This window comes from Amblyomma americanum, chromosome 2, assembly GCF_052857255.1.
Source record: "Amblyomma americanum isolate KBUSLIRL-KWMA chromosome 2, ASM5285725v1, whole genome shotgun sequence".
NCBI classification, from domain to species: domain Eukaryota; kingdom Metazoa; phylum Arthropoda; class Arachnida; order Ixodida; family Ixodidae; genus Amblyomma; species Amblyomma americanum.
Window position 1 is genome coordinate 38,923,801 of NC_135498.1, and position 20,565 is coordinate 38,944,365.

At 43.0% G+C, this 20,565-nt stretch overlaps 1 protein-coding gene across 1 annotated transcript in view; it reads right to left on the minus strand.

Moving 5' to 3' along the window:
- LOC144121046 (uncharacterized) overlaps positions 1–20,565 on the minus strand; it is a 36,151-nt gene that overhangs the window by 6,764 nt on the left and 8,822 nt on the right. The window contains exons 5-12 of the mRNA XM_077653958.1: positions 17,163–17,334; positions 15,276–15,316; positions 11,586–11,757; positions 8,965–9,026; positions 5,929–6,100; positions 4,298–4,359; positions 3,030–3,201; positions 1,964–2,022 (exon numbers count right to left, since the gene is read on the minus strand). Coding sequence (XP_077510084.1) covers positions 1,964–2,022; positions 3,030–3,201; positions 4,298–4,359; positions 5,929–6,100; positions 8,965–9,026; positions 11,586–11,757; positions 15,276–15,316; positions 17,163–17,334 — 912 coding nt within the window. The remainder of the gene's footprint in view (positions 1–1,963; positions 2,023–3,029; positions 3,202–4,297; positions 4,360–5,928; positions 6,101–8,964; positions 9,027–11,585; positions 11,758–15,275; positions 15,317–17,162; positions 17,335–20,565) is intronic.

Here is a 20,565-nt window from a genome sequence, read left to right on the forward strand (position 1 = left end):
AGGAGTGCAAAAGCCAAAGGTCCCTTACAAATGGTAGGAAGAGACGCAGAGCATAATGTAAAGGTAGGCAAGATTAAACGATAATAATAAAAATAACAAAGAATCGCACGGGTCGGAGGTAGGTGAAAGAAACATAAAGAGGTGATATGAAGTACTGGGAAGTCTGGAATGTGCGGCGTTATTTTTGCTCTTTAAAGCTTTTTAAAGAATTACGTCAATGCCGGAGTATACCTGAGAGATTCTAAGTTTCATTTGGAGATGTTGATCCCTTCTGGTTGTAAGGTTTTAAATATGCGGATTTTGAACCCCTTTCTGTAGTTCCTTGCTGATTTGAAGCCTGATTGGAGAATGAACAGTTTACGCTCGTAAAAGTGTTTGCCATGTAGATGAAAATGTTGCGTAACTGCTCTTTGGACTTCTCTTTCATGTCAGCACGATGGCCATTTAGTCTCGCGCTCATTGCTTGTCCGGTTTCTTCAATATATTGCTTCTGAGAGCAGGAGGAGCATTGAAGCCTGTAGATCTTCCCAAAGCGTACCTTGGAAACGAGCCACACTTAACTGAAACGTATCATCGCAAAGCGAAGTCACTCAAATCAAGCTTCTAGAAGAAAATCCTCGTTGCGGTGACCAAAACCTTGCCTAATGCTTTGTGCACTGCTACTTTTTTTTTTATCTCCACAGCCCTTTTTACACATCACATCACATGTCACTGCAACCTCGACATTGACAAGAAAACAAGGAAGACCTCGAAACGGCTCGAGAAATATTCGATATTTTTTAGGGGTAGTTCCTCGGGAATATCGTGACTGCAGTTCAATGCAGTGATCTCATATGCAAGTGACTTTTCTTTTTAGTTTAATTTTCTGAATACCGCGGCAGTTAAAGGCGATATAAGTAATAAAGGTATGCTTCTTAGGAGAGGATGACTTCGGTTTGAAAACAAAGCTGCAAGTAAAAGCTTGCTTTCCGGTGGTAGCACTCATGTTAACGAAATTGTAGATGTGCAAGCAATACATCACTGCAGCCAAATAAAGCCAAAGTAACTGCTCTGCTTAGTGTGATACAATAGGCATGGATGTTACCGCGACCCATGTAGCCTCTGGGTGCTAACTTTACTGGGAGTTTCCCACATGGAAGTTCCCTGGATAGCGCGCACAGATCCTGATGCTCACGAATCAAGCGGCGTACGGAAGTGCCACTGTTGTTTCCTGGGCGAAGCCCGCGGAATTGGTTTCCTTCGCTCCAGGCGCGATGCTTTGGGGGAGTCCACCAGACCTACGTTCATTTTGGCCGCTGTCGCTATTATGTAGCCACACATCGGCAAGTACCACCGGGGGCAAAAATAACAGACCCCCCGCCCTCCAAGTTCCAGCCCGTGCCACTCTCTGTCAAGGCGCCACCTGACAAAACAGTTCTGGTGTCGAGACCGGGGCAGTGGGTCCGTTACTTCACAGTTACTTTTGCCTGCGATAGCACGTCACGAGCAAGAGTGGTTTCAAAGAGCATAATAATAATTGGTTTTGGGGGAAAGGAAATGGCGCAGTATCTGTCTCATATATCGTTGGACACCTGAACCGCGCCGTAAGGGAAGGAATAAAGGAAGAAGTGAAAGAGGAAAGGAAGAAAGAGGTGCCATAGTGGAGGGCTCCGGAATAATTTCGACCACCTGGGGATCTTTAACGTGCACTCACATCGCACAGCACACGGGCGCCTTTGCGTTTAGCCTCCACAAAAACGCTGCCGCCGCGGTCGGGTTCGAACCTAAGAACTCCGGATCAGTAGCCGGGCGGCCTAACCACTGAGCCACCGCGGCAGGTCGAAGAGCATGGAATAAACAGTGTTCTGAATTCAGTTCGTGTATAAAGAACTGCCACACGAAAACTCCGTCATGACAAACGCTATCGTTATTTTGATCGAACAAAATAAATAATAAATCCTCGTCATAACCATTTATCTCTTACCTTCTTGTGTGGCTCTATCTTCAGCACTGAAGAATTGTTGCCTTGGCGAAACTTTCAACCTGAAATAGTTGACCCCCAAGTCTCTCTTTAAGTTAGTCATCAAGGTCATCGCTACCTTGTTAAGAGACTGATCAAACTGGCATTCAAATTCCTCTACAAGACATCGAAATGATTGAGCCAAGTTAAGAACCGCCTTGCAGGGTGCGGCAGAAAGTTAGGTGGGCGGATGAGATTAAGAAGTTTGCGAAGACAGGTTGGCCGCATCTGGCACAGGACAGGGTTAATTACATGTGGTAGAGGTCTTTGTCCTGCAGTGGACGTAATCAGGCTGATGATAATGCTGAGGCATCCGTTGCGCCTGTATTCTTAGTGTACATTTCCTAGTTCCGTTAAGTTTAGAAAGAGGTAACAAATTTTTATATTTCAGCTGCAAATTTTAATATGTTTTTAACGAAATATGGCCACGTTGTTCCTTTCTTCTGTGCTACTTTATTTCTGAGCACGCAAAAAAAAAAATTCGCAAGCGGAAAAAATACCTGAAGATCGTTCTCATGAAACTAAACCAGATAACTGAGTCAGGTAACTATGGTCCCGTTGAAGATTGTTTTACAGGTGCTTTGTATTTGTTTTTTATGAGAGTGGTAATCAAATGAAGTGTTCTGCAATAATAGTGGTTAACTTTCAGCCCATAAGATGTGAAAGAATGAAGAAATGAAGAACAGTTGCCACATCTGTTGTAGTCATCAAGCAGAAAGCGCTATCTAGTTGCGCCATGGTTGCATTTTTATCAGTAATGGTTATCATAATTTGATGCCTATTTTCCAACGCATGTATTTCAGTAACTTAATACGGGACCGAAGATTCCGCACCATATTTCTGAGGGCGCCGATGTACTTAGCGCAGATTACGGAGAAAAATCATACAGAAAATCCGTTTGACTATGTCTACGATTTTTTTTTTTAACTGCATTCCGAGACACTTGCTAAATTGAAAAAAAAAAGTCTCTTTATTTATGTTGGTCAACTAACACTGGTGTAGTCTGAAGGCGACAGAGGGCGACACTCACCCCCTTCGGCCGGGTGCTTCAAAACGCAAGAAGACGTGGTCGAAGTTGTGCATTTTGGCCATGTAGCACGCTGTGCACAGGTCGTAATCATTGCACACAGTGCACTTCCAGCGGGGTCCGACAATGCCACGTTCGTTACAACCGTCACAGTTGACTCCGGGAAAAATGGCACCTGCCGGTGAATGAAAGAACCTGATACGACTCTGACCTGTTTGGAAACCTCATATGAAATTTTATAATACGGAAAGGTATGCTCGGGGTTCCTTGCTAAACTGCACTTCTGTATCCCGGCCATTCTTTCCAGAAATTCAACTTCTTAATATCAAAGTGAGGAGTGTGCTCTGTAAAAGTATTGGCACAATTGAGACTGATTCGCTCTGTGAAACAGACCGCAGTTGCCAGTTTTGAACGACTGCCGCAGAAAACGTTATGGACATAGGAGGTTTCAAGACCAATTCTGCGGACTCCCTCCCCACTTACACCAAAATGCTGCAAAATAAGAATGTAAAACTAAGCTTCACAAGCTGCTAGCGAACTTAAAAAAATAGGGATCACGGGATTAAGTGACTACGAGGAAATGCGTTTCTGTAGACTATTTATCAATGCGGTCAGGACCTCCTCGAAACAAAAAAAATATCAAATCGGCGCAAGAAACAAAGCTGCACTGGGAACGGCCAGGTTCTCTCTGGTCTTCTGCACAGAACTTCTGGGCAAGACAATGAGGTTACTGCGGAAACGTGCATTCGTCACAAGTTGGGAATAAATAGCGGTGGTTGCGGTAGACATGGGACTAGGCAGAACCCTCTCCGGTAGAAACCTAGCGCACACTTCTTAGCCAGCGCGAGGTCAGGTACGTACTCTTTTTACTACTTTCACAGAAAGCAAACATAGTCATCGAAGCACTGAAAGTAGCTCAATGTTTATAGCCGTTTTTGGAGTATATCAATTTTTATAGCAGGTGCTGAAAACTAATTTCCCGCTTTTCTACTGTTGAAGCTTTTCAGTGACTTGTATCTCGACATCCAAAATTGTAGATGCAATCAGGAACTACAAACAAGTCTAGTTATAATATCGCACGTTCCTCAAGGGACTTTCTACAGTGCTTCGGTTAAACGCGTGTAAAGCAATTAGCTGCGAACGAAATGCATTGCTAAATATCTGCGGATGTGCGCGTGTGCGCTAATTTTATTCGCGAACCGTGGAAGAGTTGTTAAAGAAATATGTCCTCGGTTGACAACTTTTTTTTGTGTTATGATATACTGTCTTACCTTCGTCAAAAATAGGTTCGACTGGTATACTTCCGGATCTTCTTCTCGGGGCTACTCTTACACTGTAAGGAAACAGGAAGTCAACTTTGTAAGTCCTTCTTTCAGGCTAAGCGTTTCTCGATGTTAGGAAATACTTTTGAAAGGCAGATGGTGCGTGGCACCACGCTCGTATAGCAGGCGGTCTGCCAAGGCAGTGAATCAAGGAAAAAGAGGAAGATTTATTGTGAGCAGGGAGATGTTGGCCTGGACAAAATATGACTTCGGTCTGCTACTTCATATTGCAGAAAGGGAAGGGAAATTTCAGAAAAAGTGAGAAAGCTTAATAAAGTAAGCTGCACACATGGTGTTTAAGGAAAAATACCCAGTGTGCGCAGACGCATCTTGTACACATATGTAAAAGCAGGTTAAATAAATGATAATATTAAATAAATGATACAGAAGCACACCTCACACGTGGCATATAAAGAATATGCGCAGTTGGACCTCGTTATTACGAAGTTGAAGAACCGACGATCACTTCGTTTTAGCGGTAGCTGTGTTATATCCCGTGTTTGCCAAGCTCTAAAGGAGAATTGTCATTCCTTCGTCATATCCAATATTTTGTTATAAAACGTATCGTTATAATCAGGTTCGATTTATTTACGTGCACGTAAGAATCACTCCCACGTCCATTATGTGACACTTTTGCTCTAGAAATCGACTCTTTGGCTGTTTGTGCCTATGTCGACGTTTGTCACACAGCAAAGTATGCGTCTGTTTATTGCCAAGAAAATTGCATTTAAACTTTTTTCCCTCAGTCGGGTCAAGCTTGCGTCGTCAAGACAGACGGGGACCCTGTGATACCCGTTTGTAAGTGAATGTTAGTGTAAGGTAGCCTCACGGATCCGCGTATGATAAACTGTCTCGACGCACCGTAGTTTGTTTGGGAAAACTGCCTGTAGTAGCGGCACGGTATTTCATGTTTAGACCTTCTATAGTTTACTTAACCTGCGCTTTCAGTCAAAGAACCATCTTTCTGGTGAGAACACGGTGATATATCAGCATAGACCTACTTCTGTTTTTCCAATGTCATTGGATAAAAATTTGATTATTGGAAAGCTCTAATGTGCTTGTGCAGAAATTTTGAAAATAATGGTCCATTCTTTCAATATGTAGCAAAATATTTCTTTTATAGTGTTTCCACCACTCGCATCGAGCTGTTAAGACTGCCATAGAAAACCAATGGGAATGCTTTTGACGTTAGCAAAAAGCGTTAATAGCAAAAATTTCAAGCCTGCCGACGGGAGATTGTTATATATAGTGGAATCCTGTAACATACAAAAAAATGAACTTTTCCCCATTCGAAAATGTTTTTGCCCAGAATTGTTTGGTATGCCAGTGCTGCTTTTAACATGTGCACATGCTTCAGAGGCGGCAATCGAAACCGGTGTTGCACATGATTTACATGCACATACACATTCCCTACACAGCTTTAACGCTTGCTTCTGAAACCGGCATGAACTGCTCGCAATTTTTTCAAATGTTCGTTCTTTCGTCGTTTTATCGAAATACCCGAAGCACAGTTCTGACATACTCGCTCTTCTGTTCAGTGAACATCACGAAACAATACAAAAGCACAGACGAACGCTCACGCGGTTGCACCGGGAACGTTGACTCGTAGGAACGTGTGGTCGAGGTCATGCTCGCCTCCCTTGTAGCATGTCGTGCAGAGGTCATAGTCGACACACAGTGCGCACTTCCAGCGCGTTCCGGCTATGTTAGGTTGCTTACAGGCATCGCACGTAATTCCTAGGAACTTGACGGCTGGGAAATAGGCATGATAGCAAAAAAAAAGGGGGGGGGGGGTTACTCTTAATGAACTGATGCGACCAGTAAAGGTGGGCCACGAACAACTCACGATTCCATATATTCATCTTTGACTTTTAGTGTAGTTAGTTTCAAGTTGAGATTTTATGACTAACACAGCCAACTAGTTACAAGAGAGAGTTGATAGGCTAGTGGGTTCTGCATGGTGAATATACAACCCAATACACAAGAAAAGGGACAGAAACAGTGAAGCGCACACACAGGCGCCGACTATGAATTGACTTTCATATCGGAGGCACAAACGATACCTAGTCGAAGGCGGTACATCAAGAAAAGGCAGCGCGATCGACGGATTTCAGTGTAGTCATGTCAGTGAATACTAACAGGAGTTACAAATCATGAGCATTATAAAGGCGATAAAATCGATAAATGTTGTGAGGTGTAAAGGGCGATCACGCGAACAACAAAAAAGGAGTAAACTCAGTATTTGGTGCTTAAAAGTGCTTAAAAGGGGGAACAAAATGAAAAAAAAACAAAGCGTTGGCGATAAAACACTACTTAGGAATGAAGGTCAAACGTCACGAGGAAGATGAGCGCCCTCACAACGCATGTCCAGCCGCGCCAGGAAATTTCAGCTAATTTTTGGACAAAACAGAGAAGGCGTGTTTACACACACTGTTTCTTGTAACGAATAATTTGGAGGGTTTCAATTATCTCCCTGTTCCTACGATCTAGTCCTATTCTGATAATGACACATTCTTTGAATAGAGTAAGACTTAGTCCAGCGTTCAAAGAATGTATCATTATCGGAAAAGAACAAGGACTTTTAGCGTTGTCCGTCTCCGTGAAATATACAGTACCACTGCACACAGCTTCAGAAGCGAAAAGCTTCTGATGGCATCTCATTTGTGGTGAATTACTCGTCAGAATCCACGCGAAAACAGCCACGCGGCTGCTAATAAGGACAGATACATAACTTCGTCGGATCGCCGATTTCTTTTTCTCGGAAATTTTCACATGATCAGGTTCAACTTGAACCTGAATTATTGCCTGTCGGGGCAATCGCTCGACGAAACAACGTTACCGTGTATTCGTTTGGCTACGCTCAGGAGGACACTATAACAAGTAGTCAATCTCTGAGTCGACATATATTAAACTGTGTGAAATCCTTCTAAATACATTGCATATTCATTTGGCTACGCTCAGGAGGACACTATAACGAGTAGTCAATCTCTGAGTCGAAATATATTAAACTGTGTGAAATCCTTCTTAATACATTGCATATTCATTTGGATACGCTCAGGAGGACACTATAACGAGTAGTCGATCTCTGAGTCGAAATATATTCAACTGTGTGCAATCCTTCTTAATACATTGCATATTCATTTGGCTACGCTCAGGAGGACACTATAACGAGTAGTCAATCTCTGAGTCGAAATATATTAAACTGTGTGAAATCCTTCCTAATACATTGCATATTCATTTGGCTACGCTCAGGAGGACACTATAACGAGTAGTCAATCTCTGAGTCGAAATATATTAAACTGTGTGGAATTCTTCTTAATACATTGCATATTCATTTGGCTACGCTCAGGAGGACACTATAACGAGTAGTCGATCTCTGAGTCGAAATATATTAAACTGTGTGAAATCCTTCTTAATACATTGCATATTCATTTGGCTACGCTCAGGAGGACACTATAACGAGTAGTCGATCTCTGAGTCGAAATATATTCAACTGTGTGCAATCCTTCTTAATACATTGCATATTCATTTGGCTACGCTCAGGAGGACACTATAACGAGTAGTCAGTATCTGAGTCGAAATATATTAAACTGTGTGAAATCCATCTTAATACATTTCATATTCATTTGGCTACGCTCAGGAGGACACTATAACGAGTAGTCAATCTCTGAGTCGAAATATATTAAACTGTGTGCAATCCTTCTTAATACATTGCATATTCATTTGGCTACGCTCAGGAGGACACTATAACGAGTAGTCAATCTCTGAGTCGAAATATATTCAGCTGTGTGGAATTCTTCTTAATACATTGCATATTCATTTGGCTACGCTCAGGAGGACACTATAACGAGTAGTCAATCTCTTAGTCGAAATATATTCAGCTGTGTGGAATTCTTCTTAATACATTGTATATTCATTTGGCTACGCTCAGGAGGACACTATAACGAGTAGTCAATCTCTGAGTCGAAATATATTAAACTGTGTGAAATCCTTCTTAATACATTGCATATTCATTTGGCTACGTTCAAGAGGACACTATAACGAGTAGTCAATCTCTTAGTCGAAATATATTCAGCTCTGTGGAATTCTTCTTAATACATTGCATATTCATTTGGCTACGCTGAGGAGGACACTATAACGAGTAGTCAATCTCTGAGTCGAAATATATTAAACTGTGTGAAATCCTTCTTAATACATTGCATATTCATTTGGCTACGCTCAGGAGGACACTATAACGAGTAGTCAATCTCTTAATCTAAATATATTCAGCTGTGTGGAATTCTTCTTAATACATTGCATATTCATTTGGCTACGCTCAGGAGGACACTATAACGAGTAGTCAATCTCTGAGTCGAAATATATTCAACGGTGTGCAATCCTTCTTAATACATTGCATATTCATTTGGCTACGCTCAGGAGGACACTATAACGAGTAGTCAATCTCTTAGTCGAAATATATTCAGCTGTGTGGAATTCTTCCTAATACATTGCATATTCATTTGGCTACGCTCAGGATGACACTATAACGAGTAGTCAATCTCTTATTCGAAATATATTCAACTGTGTGGAATCCTTCTTAATACATTGCACGAATATTGTGTTCTTTAGAATCTTACCATTTTCCAGGACACCTTCGGCTGGCAACGTGGCCGGATGTTTTCTCGGGGCCACCATTTTACTAGAAGAGTAAAAAAAAAGTAAAGCTTAAAAACTTTTCCCTTCACTCCAAGTTGGTATTCGCATGTTTCTATCCGGCCAGCAGATCAACAAAATAAAATTAAATGAAGAGACCAAGTTGCAGAGTTTGACTCTATTGAGAGTGGCCGTGACGAGGAAAGGTATGAGGCGACATGACAGGTCCCTTTAATCGGTAGTAGTAGGTGCGTACTGTGATCCCCTGAAACTTTAGTTTATTTCGTCAGTCAAGACTTATCGCGAGTTCGGAGGCTGCATAGAGATCACCCTCACGCTGGAAGCATGGCGCGGCTTCATTCAAACAACCGGGCAAACTACACAGAACGCCACCGTTCCTGGAATATTTGCCGGAGGCACTCAGCGTCAGATTTTCGAACCTGAAGACTTCCTTTCAGAGCAAGTACGATGCTACTTTGCTTTTCTTGTTTGTACTATAGCGGTACGATGTCCCAGCACGCGGACAGCAGCCGCTACAATACACGAGCTCCTTCGTAGAGTTCCAGAACCAGCTGCGCCACGTAATGAACAGACCTCCATCAACTTACGCCTAAAGCATTGTCATAATGGGCACAGCTCTATCTCCCCTTCAGCGGCCGGATGTCGAAGAGTGGATCTGAGGGCCCACCACCGGGGCTTGCTGGACTTACAGGGGTTTACAGCGCTGACAGACACAGGAAGAAATAAAGTGACAGAACAGCGCGTTCTTTTCTTCCTGTGTTTGTCTATCAACACTGTAAACCTCTGTCAGTATGCACCAACTAGTCTGCAAAAACGTTCTCGCAAGTTATATATCTAGTTCCGCAGGCGTTCCTTTGCTCTATTCTTTGAAACTATTGAAAACAGCACCCTGTTCTGTCACTTCGTTTCTTCCTGTGTTTGTCAGCGCTGTAAACCCCTGTCAGTATGCACCAACTAGCCTGCAAAAACGTTCTTGCTAGACTTCCTTTGGGAATTCGGCCTGCGCCTACATCTGTAGACAATTTATTTACGCCAAACGGGATGCTCTCTTAATAGAAAACGAAAAGCCTTGGGAGACGCTACGAACTGAACTGAGTTCATCATTACTGATACATATACTGCCTCACAAGACCCCTGTTTAGCTTTCCGCATTGTATTTCGCGACATTAGCGACGTACCTATAGAATGCATTTATTCACTCAAGCCAAAGCAATAGTAAAAAATACAATAGTGTTTCCCATTACGTCATTTTACAAGCACGTCGAGGACGGTCTTGATTCTGTTGGAATTACCGACGAAGTAATATGACATCCATGTAAGATACTTATGAGGCTACAGGTAGGCGATAAGCGAGCTGACAAATATTTTTAAAAATAAATAGAAAGATTAAAACTGTGAAGGTACTTGGCAGACTATATGGAAGGACGGCTCTTTAGCATTCATTGTTGTCCTAAACTTAGGATTGGTGAGAAAATGAGTTCCTCCAACCTTCGAGGGATTTCGAAAAATGACGATGCAGAATAAGCTCCAGTAACCCACAAGTAAACCCCTTGTGTGGTATATTTAGTACAAAGACTGAACGTGATGAATGCAGAAATAGCAAAAAGATCTTCACCACTAGAAAATCTGCAACAACTTCTTGAATAAAGTATTTGCAGTATTTTCAGTATCAAGTATTTAGAGCATCAAGTATTTGCACTGAACCTCAACGTAAATTGCACTCGAGCGAAGTTTTTTTACCGCTGTGTGCTGTGGTCTAAAAGGGCTCGGTCTGAAAATCAATGTTTGAATATCTAAATCCCAGTAAAACGAATAATGTCATTGACCCTTTAATGAGCCCAGTGTCACGAATTCGCCACATAGTACCGTTGGAACGCTGAGTTCTGTATACTACGTGAAACTTGCATAAAACGCTTGATGTGACACTGTTCTCAGCGGCCAGCGCTGTTCGATCAGAATGTGTGGCGGCACACTGAGCAAGGTGAGTAAAGAGAAAGGAGGCACGAATGCCCTTTGGTTTCTTTTTTCTGGCAGCTATTGAAGAGCAAAATGGGAGCGCACTTCTAAAGAAACAAAATTTTTTACCAGCCGCCCAAAGTTGATGAAATGCCAAAGATAATGCAACCAGCAGCGAAAACGGGAAAAGAAGACGCACACAGTACAGCGCTGGACAGTTGTTGCGAATTGGTGACATTGTGGTTTATAAACTTTTAGCGCAGTTAGCAAGATTTTGATGGTGGCTTTTGAATGTCGGTGCATTATACCTCGCATAATCTTCCTCTAAGAGTTCAGATTAGTATAATACGAAAATAATGGTTTTTTCTTTTATTATTACCTAATTTTGGCCTTAAAAACTTAGGTCCTACTGAGCCCACCGCTCACATTTTCTACCAGCAGTTAGAACGAAGTTAGGAATAAGGCGTTGATTGTTAGTTACCACCTTGATATATAATTTAGTGTTCCCGTGAGCCTAGCCAATCGATGGAGGCAAATATTAAGGGATTGAAGAGTACAAATAGTAATAGCGCTCTCTAACTTCTGTGCCTTGCACAGGTGTCTCACAAAAACTTATATAAACACTCACGCAATTCCACCGGGTACGTCCACCCGTAGGAACATGTGATCCAAGTTATGCTTGCCTCCCACGTAGCAGCTGGTGCAGAGATCATAGTCAACACACAATGCGCACTTCCAGCGCGTTCCAGATATGGGACGCTGGTCGCAGGAGTCGCAGTAGATTCCTTGGAACATGATGGCTGGAAAACAGGCGTAGTAATATAGAAGGTTGCTACAAATTATTTAGCGTCTCCAATTATCTCCTTTCGTTTGCGCCTCATAATTATTAACATTGTCTTGAATCCTGGTGTATGCAGTTCCGGTTTATAATTATGTCGGAGACGTATACAGCGCGTCGCCGTAGTCCGGGCCAACTAAAGCAAAACAGCAATATATTCAGTGGCTTCACCCTAAACCGCAGAAATAGTGATTGTATATTGCACATCAGCATCTGGACTTAATAGCAGCTTTGTGTGCGAATGGTAAGGTTTAATGTCGTCAAACTGCACCCCGGCTATGTAGGACGCCGGAATGGAGGTCTCCAGATCAACTAGCACTATCTGAGGTTCTGTAACGTGCGCTGACATCACACGCAAATGAGCGCTTCTGTATTTCGCCTGCACCGAAATATGGCTGCCCTGGCCTGGATCGAAACCGCGACCTTGGGAACAGCAGATGAAAGCAAAGGCCACTGGACTCTAGCAGCCGGTTCCAGTTTTATTGCAAACTGCAGAGGCTGCCTTGCGAAAGGCAGGCAAAGGGTTTTTAAAAATAATTTTGATGTGGGAATTTCACTTAAACACGTATGTCGACAGTAATGTAAGGCTGCTAGAAGGATTATAGGATTTTTTTTAATGAGCTTGCAAATATAAGTTATGTACTTTCAAACTGCAGAAGACCTGTGGGAGGTCTCAATGAGAAAAAATGTAAAGCATTGACAGGACAAGCTTTGACAGCTTTGTCAAGTTAGTTGAACATTGCCGGAAAAGCGCAAAGACTCGGACGTGGAATCCCCGTCGCGGTCGCTCAGTAGTTAGGGCGCTCGACTACTGATCCGGAGTTCCCGGGTTCGAACCCGGCCGCGGCGGCTGCGTTTTTATGGAGGAAAAACGCTAAGGCGCCCGTGTGCTGTGCGATGCCAGTGCACGTTAAAGATCCCCAGGTGGTCGAAATTATTCCGGAGCCCTCCACTACGGCACCTCTTCTTCCTTTCTTCGTTCACTCCCTCTTTTATCCCTTCCCTTACGGCGCGGTTCAGGTGTCCAACGATATATGAGACAGATACTGCGCCATTTCCTTTCGCCAAAAAAAACAATTTATTAATCGGACGCGAAAAGAGGTACACAGACAGGGCGCCTCTTCTTCCAGGGCACATTGTCTCACTTCCGAGTCCTGCGCTGTTCCGATAACGTTAAGAGAAAGCACGAATGGCACTCTTTTTGACCATAAAGGTGCAGTCTTGGTGTTTACGTTTAATAAGAGCGTTAGCTCTTATTCATCACGTTTCTCGATTTCCTGGCGTCTGCTACCACCTCCCTTTGGCGTGAAATTTTCCGAGGAATTCAAGATGGTGGCCCCCACAGTAAATCGACATAGAAACCCAATTGGGGATCGATTGGTGCCGTCATTACAATATCAAATTGCTGATTGGTGAGGTCACTGATTTTGTGACGTCATAATTATGACGTCACAAAATGTTTAATCGCTTATAACTCAGTAATTTTTGAGGTCATCATAAAACTAATTAGATATTTGAAATCATCCAGATGGGTAGAGCACGTTAGACACCAATAATAACTAATCGAGTTAATATCTAGTTATGGTTAGGCTTAAATTTAATTGCTTATAATTAATTAGCCGCTGACGTCGCGATCTTACTACCTGCATATTCATTACGGGCTCAATGAGTAGAACATGTTAGACACCAATATCTCCTAATTACGTTAATATTTAGTTATGGTTAGGCTTAACATGGCGGCCGTGACGTCAGCACTCGGCAGCTCACATGGCGGTAGGCGCCCGCTCGCCGCGAGGTATGGAAAAGTAGCCCAATCACTTGGTAATACATTGCATGGACGACAGATTGCGCTACCAAACAGCTAACGCTCGTTACTTCAACGTCTTGCGGATGGTGGCGGCGTAATTTTTTTTATGATTTCATGGGAACGCACGAATACGGACCTGGAAAGCGAGAACTTGGGAACTCAAAGTGAGCAGCCATTAAAGAACCACTGCCCGGCGATGGATGTCTGAAACGCGCACTTGTGGCTAGGACCTCTCGAATACCGCGGAAAAGACGCTTCCAGTAATTTTACCGCGAATAAACTTAAGCTAAATGTGACTTCTTTTTATTCAATGCAGCTTTCATATTGCAACATTACGGGCTCATTTAAAGATTTAAAAGTTATTGCGTACATTTATTGTGAACAGAAGAAATATAATAACGCGATTTAAATAATGTAACCCATTGGAACGACCGCCACGAACACTAGCATAGTTTCCGCAGCGGGGATCAGTTTTTTTCAGCGGTTATCCTGCTTTACGTTGGCACCCCAGGCACATAAATAATGAAAGTTCTGAAGCCATGAAACGACTAGGAGTATTTTTCACCTTCAGGGCCTGGGAAATATTTGATATACTGGCGCATTTTTGGTCTTTCCTTTTAATTGCGGAGAGGGAAGAGGGCACTGAACGTTTTTCGACAAAGCGTGATTTCGGTTATAAACGCTAATCAAAGGAGGGCTCAATCACCTTTATTATTAATCATGCACAACTGTGCATCTGACACCACCAACCATTGTTACAATACACCATATCTTTATTTTATTGATTTCGAGGTGTTTTGTGGCACAGTTGCCAGACACCTCAAAATTGACCGCTTAAGGACTAGAGTCAAGGTTTGCGAGAAGCCCGAGAAATTGGCACTTTAGAACTTTCTCGTCTGAAAACCATCCGCACTCCGAGAAGTTGCACTTCTCATTGCCTCTTATGATGTAAAATCCTTTCCTCTGTTTATGTGGTTGCACCCAAGTTTTTCCCGTTTTTATCTCCACATCGCCATGGGGTGCATCATGTTTACTTCTTTATTTCTGAATGACTCCCCGACTTGCTTTTACTGGCTTCACAGGTTCATGTATACACTGCATTTCACGTTTTCTCTTACGAATGACGCTTGCAGTGCAACATTATGAAAGCAACTACGTATTACTGTTCTTTTGATAAAATGACATATGTGGGTTGGAGTCACAGAGTGGACTTTATAAGAAGGCCGTGGTGATGAAACAACAGGCGCCCTTTCCTTTATTTTCATCTATGAGCGTGCACTAGTGCGCGTACGTATGTCTATGAGTTTACCTGTCTCAGCATTGATGAACTACTCTGGCGCTTGTTTGAAACGAAAGGGCACAAAGATTATTTTCCTTGTTTTCTCCTGATCCTTTCTTTGCGCTTTCTATTCAACGATTTTTTGTTACGATGTGCGTTGTACAGCGTGTGTATTTATTTGTACAGTGTTAAATACAAGCCTACCCCCCCCCCCCCACTCTACAGGTCGACTCAGTGGTGCCTAGGCTTAGTTAGCCACGTGACACTGAAGTCTGCTGGTGCTCAAACCTATTGTGGATCCTTTCTAGTGGACCCTGGAAATGCTGCACAACGCATGCTCGAATTTACGCAAGGTGCTATCTTAATTGCGTCAAATTCTTGTTAACAGTCTTACCTCCGGCTCTCACAGGTCTTCGCCTTGGGGGCACCTGAACCCTGAAAAAGAAAAAAAAAGTGTTTAAACGTCAGACTAAGCCGTTTAAGTTCGTTCTAGCATTGTATCACGAAATGAACTTTTCCTGCTATCACGTAGTTCCGACACCAAGGCAATCATCCCCCCCCCCCCAAATAAAAATAAATAACTTTATGAACATGAATCAGGTGTACATGTTTTGGTGATAGCCTGTCGAGGCAACATATTCGACATGCAACAGAGGGCCAGAACTTGTGCGTACGGTGAGTTAGCCATTGTAATTTAATATGTTACGAGTTAAGAGCCCCTGCTGTAGACTTATGTTTGACATGAAGTGTAGTCGGCCTATAGACAGATGATGAGATGGAGGAGAAATTATCATTTAACGCTTACAGGCGCTGTGTACTCCAGTGTGCACAATAAGAATTCAGTTTCATTTTTCTGGGTGTGGGCCGCAGCTAGCGATGGTTTCCTTGCCTCGGGTAATTTTAGCAATGTTTCATAGCTCAATCGGCATCCAGCGATGGCACTAAACTTTTTTTTTCAAAGCAGTGAGTTTGGTCGACATACTCGTGTAAAGTTTTATTGGCCTGAGATATGCCGTTTCATTACCTGTGCGCCTTCTTGAAAGAAGATATGTCATCATCAGTTCCCTCGAGAACTCACATGAAAAATTCTTGTGCTTGACTATTTCAACTTGCAACTATTTTGACGCTCTGCGCCAAATTTTGACTTTTTTCTGATTCGCGCGTTCATCTGCGTGTTCTTCCTGTCTATTACTTGTAGCAAATCGATCATAGAGCAAGCCCTCCGACTCTGTTGCCACGCGTAATGATGAAAATTTCACTCCGTGGTCAGTGCCCGTTTTAGATGTTTTTAACTGCGATTTTTTTTATCTCTTCATTCTGCTGTCACCGCTACATTATTTGCCATCATCGACCTTCTTATAGTTTTCTTCTTGTCTTTCTTATTCTATTATTGGTTATATTTCCATGCTAAAAATTTCTTTATGTGGCGCTTTGTGCCGACCCCGTATGTTTCATATTCGACTTATGTAATGTCCTTTCGGCCTCTAATAAATAATGCTGATGATGACGATACTGATAAAATGATGCCTTCGAGCTCTTGTTTAACAAAGCTCACTAAAAAAATTTCTTCATCACTGAATTCACTGTTGACAAAGAAATTTTCGCGACAGATATGTAGCCCCTTACAAAAATGGTCTATAGACAGTCTATAGACTTCTTATAGACTCTTTTGCTTTCCTATAGATATTTCTTTTGTCTAATCATAGTCTGTAGACTGTTTATAAAAATTCTAATAAGTGTATAGCCATATATTTATGGATTGTCTATAGACTGGCTATAGGATTTGTATTGCCTATAGACTGTTATCTAGGATTTCTCTACAGAGAGTTTATATACCTTATAGACAGAAGTTTGTGGACTGTCTCTAGACTGCCTAAAGAAATTTTTGCAAGGGCGGCGAGTGGAAGGGCTAAGAGCAGGTGTGTAGAAGCTATACTCGCAGGACACCGTGGCTGCTCTTGAGGATGCCAAAAATAGGCTGGCAACCTACATTGTTCCACAATCCCGAACGTGCATACACAACTATTCCTTTGTAGAAATGCGCTTGGGGAAACTGAATGTTTATGGAATTCTTATGGAGTCATGTTTTTGTCGATAGAAACTAACGTTTTGTTGCGTGACAGTCGTCTACACACCCTAGTGTTTCTTTATGATTTTACTTCGGAAGTTTAGTTTTTCTATCTTTTTAATAGTGCACAAGGTAACCACGACAAAATTAATTCTGTGCTTTTAACACTAGAAAAAGTAGTGACGCGAAGAAAAAATGCAAACCAATGCTCACGCTGTACCACCGGGCACGTCGATGCGCAAGAAGACATGGTCGAGGCTATGCTTGCCTCTCCTGTAGCAGGCAGTGCATAGGTCAAAGTTGAAGCACACTGCACATTTCCAACGCGGTCCAACGATTTGTCGCTGCTCACAGTCGTCGCAAGAAACGTATTCGAACGTCACATCTATAAGAGATTGATGAAAGCAGAAAGAAGAGCCAGAATTGAACCGATGTGGAATGTTAAGTTTTGACATGGGTGCTTACTAGTTCTCAGTGCTTACTCAGACTTATTACTTACGGGCTACGTGAAGACAATGCTTAAATAAAATTAAATAATGAATTTTTTACTTCAACGTCGAGCTTGAAGGTGTCCCCAGTGGTAACGTACATGGGAAAAATGCCCCAGCAGTCATGCGATGGGACGTGTCCAATCAGCGCTATTAGAATAGTTCTGCATTTCGTATTTACATTGAACAGATTTCCATTGCGTGTTTGGATTTGATTTCGCAGTCACTTTGTCGTTCCGGCACTGCAGGGACTCATGGTGAGTGGAGGTTTCTGGTTCATGATTGAGTTACAGCATTGTGGGGAGCCTGCACAGTAGCACTAGTTCATGGAGGTGAGGGAGGGCTTCTGTAAGGGGCAGGGTAGTGGGCGGTCGTGGGTAGAGCTTCTGGGGAGTGATTGGGTGGGGTTAGGTCAACGTGTGTTGGATGTAGCTCGTTGGCTGTGGATGCATTTTTACGGTAGATGCCCGGAGGGTGACTCCAGAGGGTAGAGGCTAACGCACACACGCGCGCACGCACACACACACACACACACACACACACACACACACACACACACACACACACACACACACACACACACACACACACACACACACACACACACACACACACACACACACACACACACACACACACACACACACACACACACACACACACACACACACACACACACACACACACACACACACACACACACACACACACACACACACACACACACACACACACACACACACACACACACACACACACACACACACACACACACTTTGTGCTTGGCGCATCATAGCCTCAGTTGCTTTTGCGCCATTAAAATCAATATAACTAAAACACACACACACACAACACACGCACAGACACACACAGATTTTTGAGAGAAATAGGATTATATTGCTGGACTCAATAACAAGAAGTATGATTCTCCTTCACGAAGCAATCGCTGAATGCGAGGAGCTCTGCTCCTTCTCATGTGCCGTATTCATGCACGTGGGATTGACCAGCTTGAAAACACCATATCGCATGTAGATTCTTTGTTGCCAACACTTCTTGTGCGCAAGCAGGCTAAGAATTTTTTTTTACATTCGCATTTTTAGAGCTCGAGTACTGCGGGCAAGTTTTGTTGTTGAGACGTTGGCTGTGAGTATTCTATTAATAATGCTTTTGGATTTGTAAGAGGCATCCTAAAGAGGTAGCATTAGAACACCCATTACCACAAAAACTGCCCGTCGCTGTCGGCGGCGTGTGAAGCCTCGAGGGGAGGAGGCAAAGTGGAAAGGGAAGTGTCGAGAAGGAGAGGGCAGATAAAAAGTAGAGAGGGTGAAAGTTGGTGGGAAGTGATGGGTGCCGAGAGGCAAACTGTGGTCGCCAATCAGAGTCGAAGGGTGAGGAGACTGGCTAGGGAGTACAGCATGGCACTCTGTGATTATTAGATTGGATCGGGGAGTGGAGGTAGTATGACTTACCACACTATGACACCCCCCCCCCCCCTCCTCCCACCTGCCACGGAGGATCATTAATGTCAGCGCGCATACCCTGCCACGCGAATCGCATTGATTGCCTGTGACTTTTTTATTCGGGCGGACAATTCGGAGGAAAAGATGCATGACTTTCTCTGTAGATGATTACCTCCTTATGAGTTTAGTGACTCACCCTTATCATTGCGCTTTTAATGTTAAGCCTGGCTGAGGCGTCGTTTTCCACTTTCGCCGATTGGTGCAAACGGAATTTCTTAGAGCATTGATATTGAAAGATTGGAAACTGGCTGCCACTCTTAAGGGTCGTCTCTTAATTCTCTGCGCTTGGTGCATAATTTGCGCAGCAGAGGTCCATGAAGCGAATTCATCAAGAGAAGTTGGTCAAGATGGTAAATGATGCTTCGAAGGAATGGTCCTCAGCCATTTTAGTTCCCCGTAGCGTCCATCCGATCAATCGCGTGTGACCCGAGGGACTAGAGAGACCTCAAGCTACTTTACTGCACCGCGTACGGACGGGTTCGGGTCGCACCCCAGCGCGGATGCATGAGACGGGCATGACATAGTGTTCACTGTGTTCATTATGTTGCGTGTGCGGTGATGTAGAACATTACCTCGTGTGGTGCCAAGATTTATACGCGGAAAGCTGCGCTACAGTCGCTTCCGTCAAATAAGGCAGGAGCGCCACAATCTTCATTTAAAGACATTGTTTACCCTGGCGGGCACCTCATGCAGAAAGGCGGCCTTCTAAAATTTCTTCGAGACTGTGACCTCGACTCCAAATTGTGACAATGGAAATTGGCAGCTATTGTGGGGAATGTGTGCAGGCCGTCGTATATCTGCCAGGTCACAAATCTATGGCGAAAAATTTCCGATTTTAATTAACAATAATTATAATTATAACTATATAATTAATATTACCTTAAAGTATCAAATAAAAAAAATCAACTTGAATTCTCTAACCGATTTTGCCATATGTTATTGTTCAAATTGTTTTCTTACTAACATATGCACTACAACAGTATCATTCAGAGCCCTTCCAGTTACAGTCCCTGATGGGACTTACAGTATCAAATAAAAAGAAATATGTAAGTGTCGCCGCGGTGCAGCAATTTCCGGTAGAACATTTTCGAGGCTAATCCCACCAGTAGTAGCAAACAAGCTCAAACATAATATGTTGTAATGCAGACCAGATCTTCTTTGTCCAATGCATGTCTCTTCTGTACAACAGTCTCATGAAACACTTCTGCGCAGTAGCAATCACAACCCTGCTCCATGGTGCAAAATTTTCTCAGGCTATGTGATTTTTAAATTAGTGCAAACCAAATTCACTTGTTTTTCGCGCTAATATTCCTAAAGCAAATTTTAGACATTCACTAATGGGCATGCATACATTGCGTCCAAAAATTGTAGCCCGTAAATTAAACTCACTCAGTTGCTGTATCTATTCTTACATGCACATCCAGCTTGCACGCACTGCGTCTTTATTTTCATCTTAAGCGGTGAAAGTGTGATCGGTACCTGACGCAAAAGATTTTTTAACGTCCATACCTCTCCTTTGTCATTTCTCATTCTTCTTGAAGATCAGGTTGTAACTATGTTCGAATGTAGGGCCGCAAGCACTCTATTACAGTGCAGCCTCTTTCCTCT